This window comes from Puma concolor, chromosome B2 (genome assembly GCF_028749965.1).
Source record: "Puma concolor isolate L17-30 chromosome B2, mPumCon1.1.hap2, whole genome shotgun sequence".
NCBI classification, from domain to species: domain Eukaryota; kingdom Metazoa; phylum Chordata; class Mammalia; order Carnivora; family Felidae; genus Puma; species Puma concolor.
The window spans coordinates 125033089-125054054 of record NC_141671.1 but is presented as its reverse complement, the minus strand read 5'-3'; the positions used below and the strand labels follow the sequence as shown (position 1 = coordinate 125054054).

Below are 20966 nucleotides of genomic sequence, written 5' to 3'. Positions count from 1 at the left end.
ATTTTATGTTTATTCATTTTTGAGAGAGAGAGAGAGAGACATGAGCAGGGGAGCATGAGCAGGGAAGGGGCAGAGAGAGAGGAAGACACAGAATCTGAAGCAGACTCCAGGCCCCGAGCTGTCAGCACAGAGCCCGACGTGGGGCTTGAACTCATGAACCACGAGCTCATGACCTGAGCTGAAGTCGGACGCTCCAACAACTGAGCCACCAGACGCCCCATGGGTTGGCGCATAATTTTAAACAATTTAACAGGAGGTTAAACGTTCTCCTGTTACCTGAAATGAATTGGAATAACCTTAACCTTTCATCAGTTATCAGTCATTCCTATTGCATTTTTCTGAGTTTGCATAAAGAAAATTTAGGGTTAAGTATTTTACTGTTGTGCAGAGGAGGAGTAGTTAATTATTGATATTCTGCAGTCTTGTATATGTGGTTTTTTCACAGATTAAACTCAATAGTATAGGATTAAAATTACATTCACATTTCTTTGCAAAACTAATGTTTAAAACTGTGTTATTTATTTGGGGTTCAGAGAACTATATATACATCTTCTACCTTGATAATTTTATTTTGTATTTAAGTATGAAAGCTTTTCTATTTTGTGGCCTGTAGTAATCATTTGTAAACTGTTGGCATCAGCAATTTTAGTTTTCTTCTTAAAATAAATCATTATCCTGCTAAAAGTAAAAGGATCTTCTTTCAGTTGGTTACTTTAATTAAGCAGAGTAATGAAGTTGAGTAGTAATTGTTTTTCTCCAAGTTATTTAAATAGTTGCTTTTAATTACACATTGGATTTAATTGAATTGGGTCTAATTTGATAAACTCCCTATCCAGCTGTTGAAACTTGGTAAATTACAGAGACTATAGCTAATTTTCTATTTCTCAGTGTAACTAGGAAACTTTTAATATGGTTAGGCTTTCCTCCTCTTTTCTGTACTTTGCCCCCATCTTTGCTTAGTCATAAACATTACTTGTATTATGGAGCAGAGAAAGAGATAATTTGTGTAGCAGCTAGCATCTGGTGATAAATCACCAGGAAGGTACATCACCCATGGGGATGAAGAGGCTTGCCTTTTAATCTGGTTTATATTAATGCAGGTGGAAGATGCTGCCTTTTCTGTTCTATTTATAATGTTGCCATCTGGCTGAAGGAAGGATTTTGTTTGTTTTATTTATTTGTTTTTAGATCAAAGTGTTTTGGGTTGGATTTAAAGGATGTCACGTTTGTTCCAGTCAGCCCACTGTATCAGGAGTTTGTACCGTGAATCAAGTAGCTGCTTTTAGTGGTAAACAAAACAGCTGAAGAAGTGATTCCCAATAGTCTACACAAAAAAACATATGGGACGTGTGCTTTTCTAAACAGTGGTTTTCTTCATTTCAGCTAGAATGGATGTTTGTCTTTTTAGCAGATTATCAAAACAAATCGATTAAATCTGTTGCTTTGGGAAAATGTTGGGGTTTACAGATGCCTCCAAGCTGAAATGCTTGTTTTGTAACCTTTCTGATATTTCCAACAGAGGCTGTAATGTTTTCCTGCTTCTTCCCATGCAGTCCAGGCAATATTCTGTTGTATTTGGAGTTTGTCGCTCCAATTCCCAGAATACCCACTAGAAGTGATACTGGGCAGACCTCTCTATTATATGGCTGCAAAAGCAGTCATTTGATTTTGAGGCTGCCTGAGGTCACGTCAAAACCAGGCTAGAATTACATTAAGTATTTTCTGGGTTTTTTCCGGACACAGAGTGAGTATGACTGTAATCTGGCAATCCTTTTGGTCACCTTTTGTCTATAATCTTAGCAGCCATCAAAAATGAACACGTGTATACTTTTTCTTTTTACTCGTCAAGAATGCTTTCCCTTTCTGGGCTTTTGCCACAATTTGGTCAGGGTACACCACCCACCCTCCAGCCATCTCTCATCCCCTTCAAGCATTTGTTCAGTGTCACATTGTGCCAGATAGCGAGCTAAACGCTGAAGTTGGAGATCCTAAGGATGAAAGTCATGGCCCCTGCCCTCAGGTTTCTCAAATAGAGCATTATCACAGCACTGCACCCTGCCAAGTGTCAAAGACAAAATAACTCCAGCTCCATTTAATTGGAGACCATCTAGGGTTCTTTAAGCTCAGAGCACAATGGTTTGTGATGAGAGCTCTTCAGAGGCAAACAAGCTGCCCACTCCTGATCCCTTAAAAATATTTTGGTAACTTGTTTTGACAGAATTATCTTTTGCTCTTATTTAGGTAACATTTATGCTGTTCCTTCCATATGTGATTTAATACATAAAAACTGGATCTTTTTTTTTTTTTTTGGTGAAAATTTATGGTTGGTCAGTATTTTTGATGCTCACTTTGACGTTTCAGTGTAACTTTTGCAACTTCCTTTTGGACATTGATGGAGTATAAAGTATTAATAAATAACTATGTGTGTCTATTCCATTCTTCTGCTTTCATGATATAGTTAAAGATGAGGAGTAGTGTTTCTGGTGGATTCAGTTCCCATGGATCATGTAACTGTAGACAATACTGAATTGTATTTATAAAACCAGTGTCTTTGTATTGGGTTTGTATTATCTCAGTATTGGACAAATATCTTTGTCTTTTGGTTGACTATCCTTTTCTATCATGGTCATAAATTTTTCATTTTTCTTCATTATGCAGAAATGAAGTAATCAGAAAATGACTCAGTCACTGTTCATTGTTGCTCGAATGAGCTCCCCCTAAACTTAAAATTCTCCGTGCAGTCTATGGTAGCCACCAAGTCGTAACTTTTTGTTTTATCTGCATGAAATACAGAGAAAAAGCAAATCTTAATTGAATTGTTTCTGTCAGCAGAATGAATAAGGATGAAACGTGAGACTCTGATATGTATTATCAAATATGTTCTTAATTGCATTTGTTTTTGCAACAAGAAATGAGCAATAGATTGTTGAATAAATGGTTCATTATTCTTATTGCTATGTTGAATTAAATGTGGCTAGATTTTATACCACACCACAAAGTGGGTTTATTCTGGTGTGGAAGGGCAAATTACAGTCTGCACTGTTTTTCAACATCTGTACTTATATACACTGCCTATAAATTTGCATAATGCCTATAAATTTGCATAATGCAGAGGCTGCTTCCCTATCCTGTGGCGATCTATGAAAGATAAAAGACACCAGTCAGCCTCTGCCCACATCTTGTTTCCTTGACCTTCCTGCAAAATGACCTTCAAAACACCCCACCTGTTTCCCAACCAGGCATATGTCCTCCATTCTGCATTTCCTCATCTCCCCACTGCCCTTGCTCCATGGAGTTGGTGGCTGGGGTCCCATTTCCTGCAGGATTCGAAGCAGAGGAGACCCCGAAGCCTTAGGGAGGATCCCTGGGTGGTGCTACCTTGCTGCCCTGGGCTCCTTTCTTGGACAACCGCACTGACTATTCTTCCTGTTCTGTGTTGCGTCAATGACAGACAGGCATGTGATCAGTTGGGTCACTGTGTTCCCTTAATGGTCAAGTACTTATCTCTTGGGTACATCTTAAGGGTGAATGGGAAAATCTGAATAATTATGAAATTATGCAGAAAGCAGAAATCTTAAGATGTCTGTTTTAGTCTGGTTTCCTTTTACTGTTTCTGTTAAGATGGTAGGCACTTTTTATACACTTCCAACAGGCTCGTTATAGGGCTTCACTTCTTATTTACCCAGAATCCCCCGAAGTTACAGTAGCTCACAGCCAGAAGGTCCACAGCACACACTTCAGTGACTTTCACTGCCTTCAGGGTAAAGTCCACACAAACTTGGAATTCAAGGAGGCATTGACCTCAGCCTGTTTGTCTTATTTTCAACTGCCTACCATCTTAAACCTGCTGTTCTGACTGGACAGTGCCCTGATTATCTTTTTTTTTCTTAATTGCTTAGATAATTTTGCTTCTGGCATCCTCCAACCATAAATATTCTCTGCTTCTCTCTTCACTTACACAGATTCTCTCCATCCTTGTAGAGCTTTATCTGATGAAGTTTTGTATCACTACTATGCCCTTAGTATCTTCTCCCACCTCTGACTCCCTGTAGTACTGCCTACATCATTTGCTTGGTTATTAATCCTCTGTGGTATATTGATTTTTAAAAAGTGAATTGATCCATGGCTACAATTTCATGTGTTTTCATATTGTCTCCTCCAAAAGTTAATAAGCATCTTGCAAGTAGATGTTGTGTCCTCTGATCTTTGTGCTCTTTGTGCACGGTACAGTGGCTGGCCCGTGAGTGTGCCTGTAAATGTTTATTGGAAAAAAAATGAACATTTCTGACCCTGGGAGTGTGTGGTGGTTCCATTGATACGGTAACAAAGTGACTGACAATCGGGGTTAGCTGATTTTGTGAGGACAGTTAGTTTGCCTTTTGGCGTAGTTTCCAGTGATCACACAGATACAGGAGCATATATTCCCTAGAGGTGGGAGATGGGGACCGTATTTGAGAGAGCATACTTAGAAATGCAGACTTGAAAGTGACTAACATAGAGAGCATGCTTCAGGCCAGAAGAGGAGACCACTTTTCTGAAGAGAAGAGAAAATACTGGGGGATTCGGAAGCTCCAAAACAGAGTTTGAAGAAGTAACCTAGAATTAGGGATTTAGGGATTCAGAAAAAGAAAAGTGGTAACAGGAGACACATTAATTTTTCTTCCCAGTCCTGAGCACAAGGTGTCCCCGAGTCGAGTGCTGTCTGCCAGTAATAAGAAAACAAAGGTAAAGCAGAAAATTGAACCCAGCTTTGTCTGGTGTCAGCTCCCTTGAGCCTCACCATTCCTATAATTTCACATACAATTATGAGGAATTTAAACTGAGAAGCTCTCCATTATGTAGAACAATCAGAAGAGTCATCTGAGGTTTGCTTTCTGTCCTTGTTATGATGCAAATGTCATTAATAACATTGGATAAAACCTTAAATATCTATGTTGCGATACTCCTGGCAGCTCTATCAGAACAAAATTTAACGGTCAAGTAAATAAGTAAAAGGATGCTACAGCAGAAGATTTTAGGTGAAACACTGAATTGCCTGAAAAGTACTCTGTAATCGTTCTCTGTTGTTTTTTTTTTTTTTTCTAAACAATAACATTCTTCAACTGGCAGCCACAACTGTGTTCTGTAGTCACATTTTCAAATAAGTAATTTTTTTAGTGTGCCAAGGGTCTGTCAAGACCACCCCAGGCTCTGTGATTCATTCATTAGGAAGATTCAGGACTCCGCTTATAGTCAGACTCAGAGCTAAGAGTTATTGGAGCAAAACCAGGCCTTTCAAAGGAGAGCTCCCTGACACCTGCTGTGCTAAGTCTTTCCCGGACAGGCAAACTGGATCTTTTAGGGTAGACCTACGAAGTTGCAATATTCATCCATTTTTTTACTACAGAAGTGGCAGTTGCCTGTGGTTCAACCTCTTGTTCTGTCCTCTAACTTAGTCTGTCCCAAAGCTGTTCGCGTACACTGAGCCGGGTGTCCACCAAGTCCAGCTGAACAATAGAGCAAAGAAGAACCCATATAGACCTGGGCCTGATGGCTAAACTCTGTTAAAAATAGTGACAGGAATACATTAGCCTTGTGGACGTCAAGACCACATGTCATTCAGTGAGATTTAAACTCAGGATGGTTCCTAAGGTTGTAGTCATAAATGTCTTGTCAGAGTAAGCTTTTTTACTAAATTGAGCATTTGTTGGGACCCATTAGTTTGATCTGTTGAGAGAAACTCTTCAACAGACCATAAAACCAAAAATAGAAACAAAGCAGTGAGAGCCCGTGACCTTTATGGGAAGTCATTGCAAGGAACACAGTGAATTGTAGAGGATATGGATTTTAGAGGTGCATCTGGGGCATTTACTGGAGCTGCAGGATTTTTACCAGATGAAAGCTCCAAATGTCTGTCGTCTCTATATTTTGTTTCAGAGTGGTTTAGAGAGAGACAGAACCCCAGACCGCAAGGATGCTTCTCTGCATCCTTCCTCTTTAACACTCTCAGATGTGGCACTAATGGAATAAAGCTTTCAAGCTAGCAGGAAGATCAATAGAGATTTTACAAGGCTAGCAAACACTTATTGAGCATCATGGAGGATGACTCAGTTTTCTTTATAAAAAAATGAAAGAGATTCAAATTAATTCTGGAAAATCACCTGAGTCATTTAAAAAATGGTATTTTTTAATGATAAAATAAAAAATGGTATATGCAATCCTGTCTGCTAGTCATCTAGGATTTCCAGTTTTTTAAATGTTGGAAATCTTAAATAAATTATTTTCATTGTGTTCTCAAGTAGTGAAATTCCCTGTACTTTGCTTTAAAACCAAATCACAAGATTTTATTTCCCATTATTATAATGGAGGGTTTGGGTTTGTTCTTTCTTTCTTTCCTTTTTTTTTTTTTTTTTTTTAAGGCTCATTTTACCTAATGTGATGGTAACTTGAAGGGCATTAAATCTGAGCCTGGCTGGCTCAGTCAGTGGAACATGTGACTCTTGATCTCGGGGTTGTGACTTTGAGCCCCACGTTGTGTGCAGAGATTACTTAAAAATAAAGTCTTTAAAAAGAGAGGGAAGAAAAAAGAAGGAAGTTCCATTTCAGGTCCTCAGTTGTTAATCCCTTCTGACCTGGATGGTGCTCAAGCTCACTCAAATCTGTCACTTCTTTGGGGCGCCTGGGTGGCTCAGTCGGTTAAAGTGTCTGGTCTTGATTTCGGCTCAGGTCATGGTCTCATGGTTGCTGGATTGAGCCCCGCGTTGGGCTTCACGCTGAGCACGGAGCCTGCTTGAGACTCGCATTCTCTCTCCCCCACCTGTCTCCTTCTGTCCCTCCCCTGCTCACTCTCGCTCTCTAAAAAAAAAAAAAAAAAAATCTCAGAAAACTGTTATCTCTGTAAGTCCCAGAAACACTGAGGATTACCTCTTCCAAAGGAAGCTTGTACCCTAAAAACCATACCAACAAGCCTGGCCTACCTGAGGGCCCCCAAGAGGTGTGATTGTTAAAAAAAAAAAAAAAAAACCTCTGAAGCCAGCAGGTGAGTCAGACTTTGCACCCCAGGACCACTGTCACGAAGTTGACACAGTTTACTGTCCCTGTTGGTGCTGGGTAAGCAAAGCCCTGGAGACACAGAAATCCAGTTTCCCACATTTGTGTAGGGAATAAGGAGAGTGCCAAAAAATGCTTTCTACCATTTATTGAGCCTCGTGGTGGGCCCGGGGGTCTCGTTAATTTTTACAGCCCTGAAAGTAAGTATCGTCCCTCTTCACATATGGGAAAGTTAAGATGGAGAGGTTAAGTCTGCTGAGGATTCACAGCCCATTTAGGACACAGCCAGGTCACCTGACACCAAAGCACATACCGTTTCCTCAAAGCTTGCAAACACATTGCTACACCACTCAAGTGTTGTGGGTGTGGGGGGCCCGGGACCTCCATGGAAGGGGGAAAGAGAGAAAAGGAATGGTTGTTAAACACCTGTCGGTGTGCTAAGCTGTATGGCAGATTCTTAACATACATCTTTTCCATTAATCTTCCCAGCAGCCCTGTGAGTAGGCAGTATGCTCCCCACCCCGCACACACACACAGACACTTACCTACTCAGAGAAGTCAGGAAACTTCCTGAATATCACCTGAGCCCAGATCTGTTTGACTTTATATCTTCCCTCTTATCACAATAGAGTGTCAACCAGAGAGGTGTTTGGAGAAATAAGAACTCTTACAGCGGTGGAAGGGCAAGACTGATAGAAAAGCAGAAAGATAACCTAAAAACTTCAGATGAATGTCCAGCCTACAGGTTAGACATTAACAGTATATAATCTTGGACTAAACAGACCATTTTTTAAATTACTTTTATTTTACTAAATTAAATGTTGGGTTTTCATGCACATAAACATTTTTAAGATTTTAAATTTGTCTTGTTATAAACAGGACTCAGAAAGTCTTCTGGGATAGAATGAATAGGAAATCTTCTGGAATAGAAATGAATTACTGAGATTCAGATAGTAATAAAGAGGGCAGGCAGATAGATGTTCAGCTGGAGCAGATCCAATGGAAGTCAGATGCAGATAGATGGGGATTTGAGTAACCAGACCTCCAGTTTGACAGAAATGTATTTTTTACATTTGAATTTCAAGATAATAAAGCAAGTATAGCCCTCCCTCCCCCACCCAGAAGAAGCTTTTTATTAGTTATTATTTGGAATAATCACTTGGACTGAACATGTGTTTCAGCCTTTTTAATCTCCTTCAGAGGAGACTGTTATGTAATATTCAGTTAGGATTGATGCCTATTGTCAGGACCTGGGGACACAGCAGATAGGCAATCACCAGAGAAAGATTAAATTATGTCAGATATAGTAAGGCAAGAAAGAAAGAAATACGTTTGAAATATATTCTAATCAAATCATTCTAAGTCCTTGTCAGTTAACTAAAAATAATAAATAGAAGATCCTTAAAAAGCTTACTAATTAAGGCTTTACTTCCTGAGTTCTGGAGGGAGCTATATAACAAAAAGAAAATTATAATCCTAGGACTCCAAGTATGTGTTGCATTCTGCTTCCTTCTGTTATGTTACTTAACAACTAACTTATTTATGAGCAATTTTAATAAGATTAACTTGCAGAATAAAGAGAAAGATTGTTCTATACACAGTAAGCAACAAGGGTTCCAAATACAGTCATTTTTTTTTTTATTTTTTTATTTTTAGAGGCTATCTCTAAAGATGTGAGACTAGAGGTCAAGACTGACCAGCATGGGTTTCACCTGCCACATGGTGCTAACTGGCAACTAATTCTTGGCAAGTGGGATGAGAGGATATGTTGCAGCATTAAAGGAGCCAACCTACTTTCTGATTTCCCTTCCGGATCAGTGTCAGGGCCTGTGTGTCAACTATGTACAGTGTTGCTCCTTTCCAGTGGTAGCTTGCCTGGTAAACTTTCTAGCAGCAAAGTCCTATCAGAAACCACTGAATGAGGCCTTTTGCTGTTTAATTTTTTGTTTGCTATCTGCTCATTTTTACTGTATCTTTACAAATAAAGCAAAGGAAGCTTAATAAATAAAACTTCAGTCGATCAATATTTGTGTTTTAAGCTGTTATTTGAAGCAAACAGATCAAAACTGGGCGATTTTAAAAGAGTTGTATAAGATAATTTTACTATTTAGTCTTTGATTTTCCACAGCTAACACTATATGTAATTGAAAGAGAGCCACAAAAATTTGGTGCATTCCCCATGTAGATGTCAAAGGTAAATTTAGGGAATTTATTTTCTTAGTGATTTGTTTTTAATACACCTTGAGTATAGTTTTTAAATTTAGTCTTCTTGAAGCATAATTATTATAGCACCCTTTCAGTTTAAAAAACTCTTGGGCAAACAATTCTTGTTTTCTAGATAGTGTCAATTTCCTCAGCCTCATGGAGAGGGCGCTAACATGTCATATGTCAGGGGGCAAGGGCTGCAAACAAAGCAGGCTTAGGTGTGCGAGGTGATGAGTGGTAGGGGTGGTACTTTAAACAATTCAAGAATGGGGGGTGCCTGGGTGGCTCAGTCAGTTAAGCATCCAACTCTTGATTTTGGCTCAGGTCATGACCTCACAGTTAGTGGGATTGAGCCTCATGTCAGGCTCTGCACTGACAGCACAGAGCCTACTTGGGATTCTCTTTCTGTGTGCCCCTCCCGCCCTCAAAAATAAATAAATAAACTTTGAAAAAGTATAAACAATTCAGTAGAACTCTAATGTCATATGTGAGCAGAGACCCAGAAATCCACCTGCTTATTTGAGACAAGAACATTTCTTTTTTTTTTTTTTATTTTTTTTTAATTTTTTTTTTTCAACGTTTATTTATTTTTGGGACAGAGAGAGACAGAGCATGAATGGGGGAGGGGCAGAGAGAGAGGGAGACACAGAATCAGAAACAGGCTCCAGGCTCTGAGCCATCAGCCCAGAGCCCGACGCGGGGCTCGAACTCACGGACCGCGAGATCGTGACCTGGCTGAAGTCGGACGCTTAACCGACTGCGCCACCCAGGCGCCCCGAGACAAGAACATTTCAAGTCCACTCAAAGGTCTGCGATGAACTGATTATCACTAGAGCTGAGTAATTAAGAGGGAAGGTGGCACAAGGTAAAGGCCAGACCATATAGTACCTTCTGGGCCGTGGTGGAGACCTTGGGTTTTACCCTGAGCAGAGTGGGAGCTGTTGGAGAGTTTTGAACAGAAGAGTGATGTGACTTGTGTTTTAATGGGATCACTCTGGCTGCTGAGATGAGAATAGACTAACGGGGGTCCGTGGGAGGATCGGGGAGACCGGGTAAGAGGATATTGCAACCACACAGGGAGGAAATGACCATAAAGCTAGCAGTAGAGGTGGCAGGATGTTTTGTAAGGTTGAGCCGAAAGAACTTACTAAACAGATTGAACGTGGGGAGTGATAGCAAGAGAGGAGTCAAGGATGAGTCCAGGGTTTGGGGTATGATCATGTGGAAGGATGGAATTGCCTTAATTGGTGGGGAAGACGGGGCAGTGCAGGTTTTAAGGCAGAGAGTAGGAGGCAGGGAAACTCATCGGCTTGGTTTTTGGCATGATTTGTATCTGAAACAGTAGCAGACATCCTTTAAATATCCTCTGAAAATACATTAAATAAAGTAATATGGGTAAAGAAAAAAGAGCAATATATTTAAAGTATAGGATCCTGTACTTGATGTAAGCAATTACCTGGTATTTCTCCTCTTCATTCCTTTCCTAGAATACATTTCCCTTAGTCTGTTTAATAATCTTTGTTATGGAACTTTTGTCAGAGGCTTTTTCAAAATCCTGGTAAATTATATCTCCTGGTTCCTTTTTGGTGACCTATATGTTCTTGGAATTTTGGGGGTTCCTAATGCATGAACTTTGTAAGAAGTAAGATCAGAGACTTTGGATAGCAGTCATGCCTCCACGTGGTTGCTTTATGTATAAACTGGGACGACCAGGGTAAATGATTTCATGGACCCTTGAACTTGCCACTTCTATAGGATTGGTGGAGCCGTGGCCATTGATTTGGGGATGTGTCGTTACCACTGAACGGGCAAGAGTTGTAACAGCTTCGTCTTTTTATTTCCTGAATCTAGCCTAGTACCCAACACAAAGGTTAGCAGCAAACGTTGACTAGATGAATGTTTCTGAATAAATTTTGAGAAACTAAATATGTCTTTTCTCTTTTGTCTCATTCGTATAGCACCTGACAGCTACAAAGTGCATGATAAGAAAACCGCCTCCAACCGGCCCTCTGCTATTTCAGGACAAAATAGCAACTACTCAGGAAATAAACCAGGTACTATACATCGTGTTTGCTGTAGAAAAAAAAAGGTTGTCCCTAAAGCCTTAAGGCATTGCTAGAATTTAGGAGCTTGGTTCTGGTTCTGCTACCAAAAGACACACACTCCTACTGGCCTGTATGAGTTTAAGTCAGAGAACCTCTTAAAGCCTCGATTTTTTTCTATTTAAAATGGAGATTCAAATACATGCCCTGCTTATCTCTCAGAATCATTTTGACAGTCAGTGAGAATGATGTGTGTGGGTGCATTGTTTACTGCCAAACAATGTATAAGAGGTAATCATTTTACTATTCTCTTTTGAAATGATGCATATGACACAATTTTTTTGTATCTATGTGCCCAGGTACATTATCGCATATCTTTTTTGTGACATTTTCAAAAACCATTTAAGGCAATCTTCACACATAGCAAAGCTGGTCTAGAATTATCTTTTTGTTCCCTATTCCCTGCAATGATTGTACACCTACACAGTAATTTCATTTAATAACCTGTGATTCATGGTCTGTTCCATTCAGTGATACAAAGAAGCAAAGAGTCTGTAAACATAAAGAGTTGAATAGACGATGAAGCTGCTTCCAGGTACCCAGCAGTCAGTGTGTGGTCCTTGGGAGAGACCTATGTCCAGTATGGTGGTAAACAGTAAGAGGAGGGCAGAGGCCCAAGTGCACAACCCACGAGGGCATTGGAAACCTGCTTCAGGCAGCATCTAAGACTGAAGTCACTCAAGAACAGTGAGAATCAAGATGGAAATAACTCTTTCTAGTCTCAACAGAAACATTTTCCATTATACCTAGTTTTGTTGTAGGGGGTGGGGTTCATGTGGGAAAAGATCTTAACAGAGCAGATGAATCTGGCTTGTTACTTAGAAGAAGGACAAATATCCAGTGCTGTTGCAGGTATTGCATGAGCAGCCCTTCACAGGAAATGATGTGTATGTAGGTTCAACGGAATTTTATTTTATTTTTTTTATTTTTTATTTTTTTCAACGTTTATTTATTTTTGGGACAGAGAGAGACAGAGCATGAACGGGGGAGGGGCAGAGAGAGAGGGAGACACAGAATTGGAAACAGGCTCCAGGCTCTGAGCCATCAGCCCAGAGCCCGACGCGGGGCTCGAACTCACGGACCGCGAGATCGTGACCTGGCTGAAGTCGGACGCTTAACCGACTGCGCCACCCAGGTGCCCCGGTTCAACGGAATTTTAATTAGCAGGCTGAGCTTCACCGTTTCATCAGTTTACCTTTTCATCCATTCATTTATCCGCCAACCACTCAACCACCATCTACTACTTATCGAGTACTTGTTTTGTGCCCAGGACCATGAGAGGCACAGAGTGAGCAAAACAGGATCCCTGTCCTCATAGGCCTTATTCTGGTAGACTTGTGTTCTTATACTCAGGTGAGGATCCTTGTGGAAGCAGAGCCCTTTAGCATGAAAACCTCGTTTGTTTTACCGTGGGAATTAAACATAGCTGAATGGTAGGTGCTGTTGTCCCCTTGCTTTCCCCACCAACCATCACTTCTAATTTCTACCATTCTTTACTGTGGAGTTTATGCTTTTATGTCTTGATACCTTGTTTATTCATCTGGTGTTAGCACTATCTAAGCACTAAGGGATTTATTATTAAAAAAAAAACATAGGGGCGCCTGGGTGGCTCAGCCGGTTGAGCGACCGACCTCGGCTCAGGTCATGATCTCACGGTTTGTGAGTTCGAGCCCCGCATCAGGCTCTGTGCTGACAGCTCAGAGCCTGGAGCCTGCTTCAGATTCTGTCTCTCCCTCTCTCTCTGCCCCTTCCCCGCTCATGCTCTGTCTCTCAAAAATGAATAAGCATTAAAAAAAATTAAAAAAAAAAAAAACCATAATCCATACCCTCTGGTTGACAGCGTGATGGAGTAAACCAGTCTATGAATAGGTCATTCTAACACCGAATTTGCAGTGTGTTAAGAAAGAGATGTAGAGTGCCTAGAGACTACAGAGGCCAAAAAAAAAATCTTCCCACCTCAGACGGCCATCTCTTTATAGAGCCATTTGATTTATATTGCTAAAGTCAATGGGGTGCCTGGGTGGCTCAGTCAATTGAGCGTCCGACGTCGGCTCAGGTCATGATCTCGTGGTCCCTGAGTTCGAGCCCCGCGTCGGGCTCTGTGCTGACAGCTCACAGCCTGGAGCCTGCTTCAGATTCTGTGTCTCCCTCTCTTTCTGACCCTCCCCCATTCATGCTCTGTCTCTCTCTGTCTCAAAAATAAATAAACGTTAAAAAAAAATTATATTGCTAAAGTCAAGTTAAATGAGGGAGACATTTCATTTCATGTTATCTTTTTTTTTTCTTTAGTATAGTTGACACACAGTGTTACATTAGTTTCAGGTGTATCACATAGTGATTGGAAAACTCTACTAGTCACACTATACTCACAAGTGTAGCTACCGTCTGTTACCATACAACACTGTTACAGTATCATTGATTATATTCCCTTTTATCCCTGCGACTTCTTCCGTCTGTAACTGGAAGCCTGTATCTCCCACTCCCCTTGCCCATTTTGCCCATCCCCCCCACTCTGACCATTCAGATTAGACCTTTTGAGCATCATGTGTCTGCTTTCTTGTATATACAGATAAGCAGAGGTTCGTCAATGGGTCTCATTTTTAAAACCACCATGTTATTTTCTTTAGTATCTCCAAAGGATGATATAAGAGATTTCATGTTGGATGGTGAGGCTTGAGTAAAACCTTTAATTTATGGGATACAAGTCATGGGAATGTCTGTCTAGAGCAGTTTATTAATTTTCATTCTCCAGAACTTGAAAAAACAGTAAAGTATGTGCTAAATTTTGGGATATTTTGAGTATTGCTCTCACCTGATATGGGCATCCTGACCAAATGATTTCTCAGAGTCTCTTTTATTTCAGTAAATTTTAGTTAAATGTCTTTCCCTCCTTTACCTTCTGATACTTAAAATTCATTGGAAAAGTCTAGAACATCTCTTTGATGTTAATAACATTCAGATTGTTAATATTTTATCTTTAAAACATGTATGGAAGGCGCTTGTGGTTTATAAGTGTGAGCTCACAATGTCTCGTGTTCTCCAGAAAAGACCGGTATTCTCAGCTGTGAATACTTGGACCCAGACCAAAAGAGACCATTTGTAAAGTCATGGATCTGTCCATGTCTACAAAGTGGGAGCTGGCTCTTCAGGACTCCATCAGCTGCCTCCAAACGATCCAGAGTGTGACCTAATCAGAAGAGAACATTGTAGTCTCTTAATCCACTATACATACCTGAGAAAAGCAGAAACTCAAGTTCATTAAAAATTCCTCTTAATTCCTATCCCTTTATCACCCTCCACTACAAGTCTTTAAAAGAACCACTAAAAATTTCATTACTGTTTATAAATCATTTCCCTCATAGAGGAATGCAGGCCTTGGAATCTTTCAGGCCTTCCCTGGCTGCTACATCCTGCCATTGTAATGACTCTCCTGGTGCCATGATGTGCTCAAGGGCACGGACTGAGTGAGGGATGTGGCTTTAAGAACTAGCTCCAACACTTTGCTGTGCCGCCTTCCTTTTCACAGACGTTTCCCTCCACTTTCTCATTTGGAAAATAGGCCTAAGAACTCGTCGTTGAATGAACACATGCTCTGCTAACTCATGGAGCTAGTGTGAAGAATGAAACAATAATGTGTATGAAAGAGCTTTGTAAAATGCAAGCCCTGATGAAGTTATCTACCGTGTAAACAGTAGTTGTTCAGATGGAAGTCAAAGCTCTTGAGAAAGCCTTGTCAGAGCGAGTTGACTTTCTTGATCTGCGAGAGTCACTGAGTTCTAGTTTGTGGTCCAGGCTTCTACATGTCATCGAAGACAGGATATCCACAGCACTCCCTGTCACACGTAAGAGTGCCCCAGTGTGGGCGGACACCCCGCTCTTGAGTCCTCACAGGCAGGAGGTTGGACGCAGAGCACTCCTTTCTGCGAGCGGACTCACACGGACACTCTGTTGCTCTTACCATTTTGCCTTCTGACCACGTTAGGTCAATCAGGAAGCAGTGAGAAAGTTCATGCTATTCATTTACTTTCTGTACCGTGATTTCGTTCCCGGGAAAAGTGATAGGAGGATGGAGATGAGAGGGAGACAAAGAATCACAGAAAATACACTATTTACTTAGAATTATTCGATTAGATGTTGTCCTTTTTGGAAATCTATCTTTAAAGATATTTTTTTATCAGTTTTTGGTTATTAAAACTATAACTGCTAGCATTTATATTTTTTTTAGGTCTGTTATCAAATACAAGATAGCTGTTTGTTTGCCCCTATTGGTGCGTGTTTGTGGAAGTTTAAAGGCTCTGAAGATTAGCCAAGGTTGTTTGCTCATTCGTTCAATACTTACTGAATGTTCTCCTTTCTGCCAGGTGTAGTTCTGGGATTGGGAATAAGCCGTGAACAAAACCAACAAGGCTCTGTTCCTCCCCACCCCCGTTCATAGCCATCTTTTATCTGCCATAAGTATTATTGGCATCCTAGCACCAAAGTGACTCTCTCTTGATGTAATCAAAAGGATGGAAACAGTTTAAACTGAATGCCTTTTTCCCTCTACAATTTCACATTTGCTAATCCCAGGTTCCTAAACCAACCAGAATCATCTAGCATATCACAATCACTATGCCTTACTTCTTTACTTCCTCAAATCTGATCCCCTACTGAATAGTGATTATCATTTCAGCCCTGATCTCAAAGATCAGTGGGAATCATTGCACTTGTAAGCATTGGCCTTATTTATAGGGATTGACTGGTATATTTGTGCAACTCCGTATACGACCTTGTTTCTTATAAATTGTGTGATCAGGCAGGATGCAGTTTGTTACATGTGAGGAGCATAATCTTCATATGAAATGAGAGTATAGAAACCACCTCTTGCAAAAAAAAAAGCACCTCTCACACTGCTGTTTTCCAAAAATGTATCTAAAAGGCAAGTATTACAGTTCATAATTGGGTTATATTGATAACCAGTTATTGATTGGGGGCTCTCAGAATTGGTTTGGGTAGAAGAGGGTACATAAGGGTAAGTGCATGTCCCATATGGTGTTATTAAAATCTTCTTTCAAAATTTTTTTTAAATTTTGCATGAAATTTGCACGTACTTGAAAGTAAGCTAGCAACATCACATCCTTCATATCGTAGATTGCCTGTGACAGAATTATAAATGCAATTCAAAGTAGTTAAATTCTTTTTTATAGACTTTCTGTAATGTGCTTACACGTCTTTTTTTAGTAAAGTTGATTTTTGAGTTTTACAGTTATATTTATGAACAGGTACACCTCATTGTTTAAGGAATATTACTAAAGTGGTGAGTTAATCATTAGAGATCTAACTTCACTTTGACTTGTGCTTAGACAGCTCTTTTTTTCAAAATGCCATTTGTCGTGCTGTCATTTCTTTTCACCAAAAACAAATGACAGTAAAACACCCCTGTGTGTGGTCCTTAACAAAGTGCCTGAGCAGGAGCTCACATGCCCATTTTCAAACTTCAGAAGTAAACCTTTTGGGGCCAGGGGCAATATTTTCTTATATAAAAAATGTTTGAAATCTCATAAATAATAAGCAAATCTGATAAGTCATTATAATAATAAGTAGGACCTACTGCAGGGTCCTTTTACCAGTTTTTAAAAACCATACTTTAAAACAACAAGGGTGTAAAATGTCATCACTTAGTCTTGCTCATGATTCTCACTGCCAGGTTTATGCAGGCTCCCAAGGGGTCTTTGTACAGTTTTTATTTCCCCTAAATGTGCAAATTCTGTGCCATTTAGGAGGCCTGTGGGATATAAAGCCTTTAAATTTGTTGATGAAGTGCTACCATGCTGTCTACAGTATTGCACCAGTAAGCTTCTATTTTTAACATGAGATCTTAAAAAAATACATCATTTTAAGTGAAGAGAAAATAAACCTGATTTTAAGGTCATTATTCTCATCAGCATTGTTATTATAATTTTGCTTTTTTATATAGTACCAAAGTGAGCCTGTTAGTGTAGGTCTCTGCTGGGAAGCTCCCAGCAGCGTCTCACTCCAAGTACAATCCAGAGTCCCTGCCAGGACCAACGAGCCCTGTGCCTTGGCCCTTGCGTATCTGGCCCCAGTGCTCTCTGATCTCGCTCCGTTCCAGGCTCTTCGATCTCCCCATTTCTTACACACATTAGGTACTTGTGGCCACAGGGTCTTTGTGCCTGCTTTCCACCTCCTAGAACACCTGCACAGCTAGCTGTCCCTTCCATCGGGACTCTACACGTGAAAGTTACGATCTCTTGTCTAAAATGCTTAAACATACCCTTCCTGCCATATCACAGTCCCCTTTCTTCTTGTCTCCTTAACATTTATCTCAATGCAACATTCAATATATTTTTCCCTTGTTTTCATTCTGTATCTCTTTTCTTTTAATTTTTTAAAATCTTTATTTATTTTTGAGAGAAAGAAAGAGAGACAGTGCAAGCAGGGGACGAACAGAGAGAGAGGGAGACACAGAATCCGAAGTAGGCTCCAGGCTCCAAGCTGTCAGCACAGAGCCAGATGCAGGGCTCAAACCCACAGACCATGAGATCATGACCTGAGCCAAAGTCAGACACTTAACTGACTGAGCCACCCAGGCACCCCTCATGCTCTATCTCTTTTTTATCCTTGTTATCAAGTTTCCCTGAGTAGAATGCAGTTCCCATGAGGGCAGAGATTTTTGTTTTTTGCTTTTTGTTTTCCTGACTGCTTTCTTTTCAGCACATAGAACAGTGCCTGGTGCATAGTTGATGTTCAGCATGTGTTCAGTGAGTGAATTAATTTACTGAAGCTTGTGGGCAAGGCACCATACTAACACCATTTCAAGTATTTCATTGAATTCTTACAGTGATGTCAGATAGGTTCTATTTTTATTCCATTTTATAGGTAATAAATAAAAATCCATGAAACCCATGTCCTGCATAACTTGAGACGTAGAGAGGTAGGTATCTCAGCCAAATTTACATATTGAGTGAGACACAGAACAGGAAGTGAACTCTTGGGTGTGTGACTTCAAAGCTGGGCTTCTTACATCCAACTGGTGAACATCTATCAGTATTCACTGAATACTATATTCAGTAGAAATTCACTTAGGATTCTGTTTGCTGTTGAGGAACAGCCTTCTTAAAGCATAAAAATGATAGAAGCTCACTAGCTTAGGAACAACGAAGCATCATATATATTGTTGGATAGAAACAGGCAAAAGGCTACAGTTATGTCATGTTTTTACATAATGGTTTTTTTGTTTTTTGGCTGTGTGTCTTTTTTTCTTTTTAAAACTTTTCCCCCATTTTTGTGGAGGTAGAACTGACATACACCACCCCGTACATCGAAGGTGTGTGGCATAATGATGTGACTTAACCTATATTGTGAAATGATCACCCACCCCAGTCAGGTCAGTTAACATCCATCATCTCCTATAGATATGGGGGTGGGAAAAAAAGGTGTTTGTTTTTTTTTTTTTCTCCTTGTGGTGAGAAGTCTTAGGATATGTAATCCTATTCTCTTATGTAATGTCTTTGAACAGAAGAAAAAGACATTACATAAGAGAGTATATCTTGGAGTATATCAATTCTTGGAAGTTCTCAGAAAAACGATGTAATAATAAAGTGTATCACCGGAACTATAGCCATCTATGGTAATTGTTGTTAAGACGTCGTGATGTTTTATCCACCGAATTTACTGTTCCGAAAGCTATTTAGCAGTATCAGAAAATCTGCTCTTCTACTAACGTGTTTGCTCTCCTTTTCAGACCCTCCTCCCGTGCTGCGGGTTGACGACCGGCAGCGGCTGGCCCGGGAGCGGCGCGAGGAGCGGGAGAAGCAGCTAGGTATCCATCCCCCAGCCCCCGTCCGGTCCTGCGGGGACGCCGCTGTGCAGATGTTGCTTTTCACCTCCGGGCTCAGGGACGCTTCCCGTTGAGCCAGTGGCCATCACTGTAACAACCATGCGTGTCTTTACGAGTTGTACAGAGGGACGTGAAACACAACTTAGTATGTGATGGAAACATCGGGCTAAACTGTAAGCAGCAGTAAAGGCCAGGCCAGGATTGAGGTCGTTTTCACTTTGTTTCTCATAATCACGGTTTCATGTGGCACCTGAGAGAATGTAATTATAAGAGGCGTGAGGGCTCAGCTTACATTTTACAGCGTAAAAAAAAAAGCAAACAAACCAAGGACAGTAAGCTTATGGTTCTTTTTTATGTGAGCAGTCACGAGCACACGCACTGCCAGGGCACTTCCTGCTTTCCGTGTGAAAAAACTGCTGCTGTTGAATCTATAGACAGAGGCTACCAGCACGCTGCCAGGAAAAGGCAAAGCCTCCTGCTGAGCTGTCTGATTTTTCGCTTGTTACCTAAGGTCGTTGTGAAAGGTTAGCAGCTATGGTGCTGCCACGTAATCACCCGGAGAGCTGCATCCTGATGACTGCCTTACCAGGAAGCCAAGATAAAGCGCTATTGTCTCTCAGAACTTTGAGCAAGGATGCCAGTGCCCACTCCCCCTTTACTTTGATGCCCATTTATGCAAAACTGCTAAAACAGGATACTGTCTTTATGTCCCTTGGAAAGATGAAATGCCTGTCAGTGCATCTCAGTGTTTCCAGAATGTCTCTAATTTAAAACTAGAACTGACTGAGGTTGCCACCATGTTTCCAGGAGGTGACCCATGACTTTTCTAGAGTTCCACTGCATTTTGTAAGAGTTCATGTTTCAGTTGGAGAAGAACCCAGCACCTGTCCCCCATCTTTTCCATCGTTCTTATTCACAAACCCAAATTTGGGAGATTCACTGGAAGCTGATTTTCAAGTCTGTTGACATTATTTAATTCTTTCTCTCCCTTGCCATAATGGTCATGTGAGGTCAGTTGTTCTCCTGCCAAGGTCTTTTCAACACAGATTTCAGCAAGGTGGTGGGAGGGAACGAGCTCTGCTGCTTTTCTGTGCCTCAACTTCCACCCAGGCTTGAAGTGCCCTGTCCCTGATAGGCTTCCTGCAGGCTGGTGGGTTTCTGGAGGGCAGGGATGTGTGTGGCCATCAGGCTCGTGCTTTCCCAGAAGCACTCTGCAGCCTGGGTATCTTCCTCCTGCGAGCGATGCCCACCACTCCCTGATTCAGGTCGGCTTGACAAGTGGATCAGAACAGAGGAAATAGAGCCACCGAAGCAGAAAGAGACTCCAGATAAGCAAAAAGAAGAAACTGCCCACTGCTCTGGGATGGCTGGTATTGCACTCTGTGTTTGGATCCATCCAAGGGTTAGCACTTGAACCCTCTCCCGTCTCTGCCTGCTCCAGCTGGGTCAGGTCTCACCCTATCAAATCTCTCCTTAGACTTGCAATGTGGATTTCTTTCTGTGTGAGAAGTAGCTCCATAGTGTCAGGAGACTACTCTGTTAACGATTTAAATCCCATTGCGAAGTAGCTTTTACACATTAACTCATATCTTTCTGTTTGAGTGTGTGTTTCAGAGCCAAGCACTATTAGTTTTTTTGTGGAAAGCATGAACATGCTGGCCAAACAAAAATGATTTCACTTCTTATTCTATGAAGTTGTAAGATGTATAGCTTTGGGCTGCACACTCTGCAAGTTGCCTAGCTTTGTATATTGAGTGACTCAATTTTTTTCCTTTTTTTTTCTTTTTTTT

At 40.8% G+C, this 20966-nt stretch overlaps 1 protein-coding gene across 10 annotated transcripts in view; it reads left to right on the top strand.

Annotated features, from left to right (window-relative positions):
• Nucleotides 1-20966, top strand: part of MAP7 (microtubule associated protein 7) — a 179135-nt gene that overhangs the window by 103658 nt on the left and 54511 nt on the right. For all 10 annotated transcript variants that reach the window (XM_086707952.1, XM_086707956.1, XM_086707948.1 and 7 more), the window contains exons 2-3: nt 11193-11288; nt 19081-19158. In XM_086707952.1, the coding sequence (XP_086564078.1) occupies nt 11193-11288; nt 19081-19158 (174 nt within the window). The remainder of the gene's footprint in view (nt 1-11192; nt 11289-19080; nt 19159-20966) is intronic.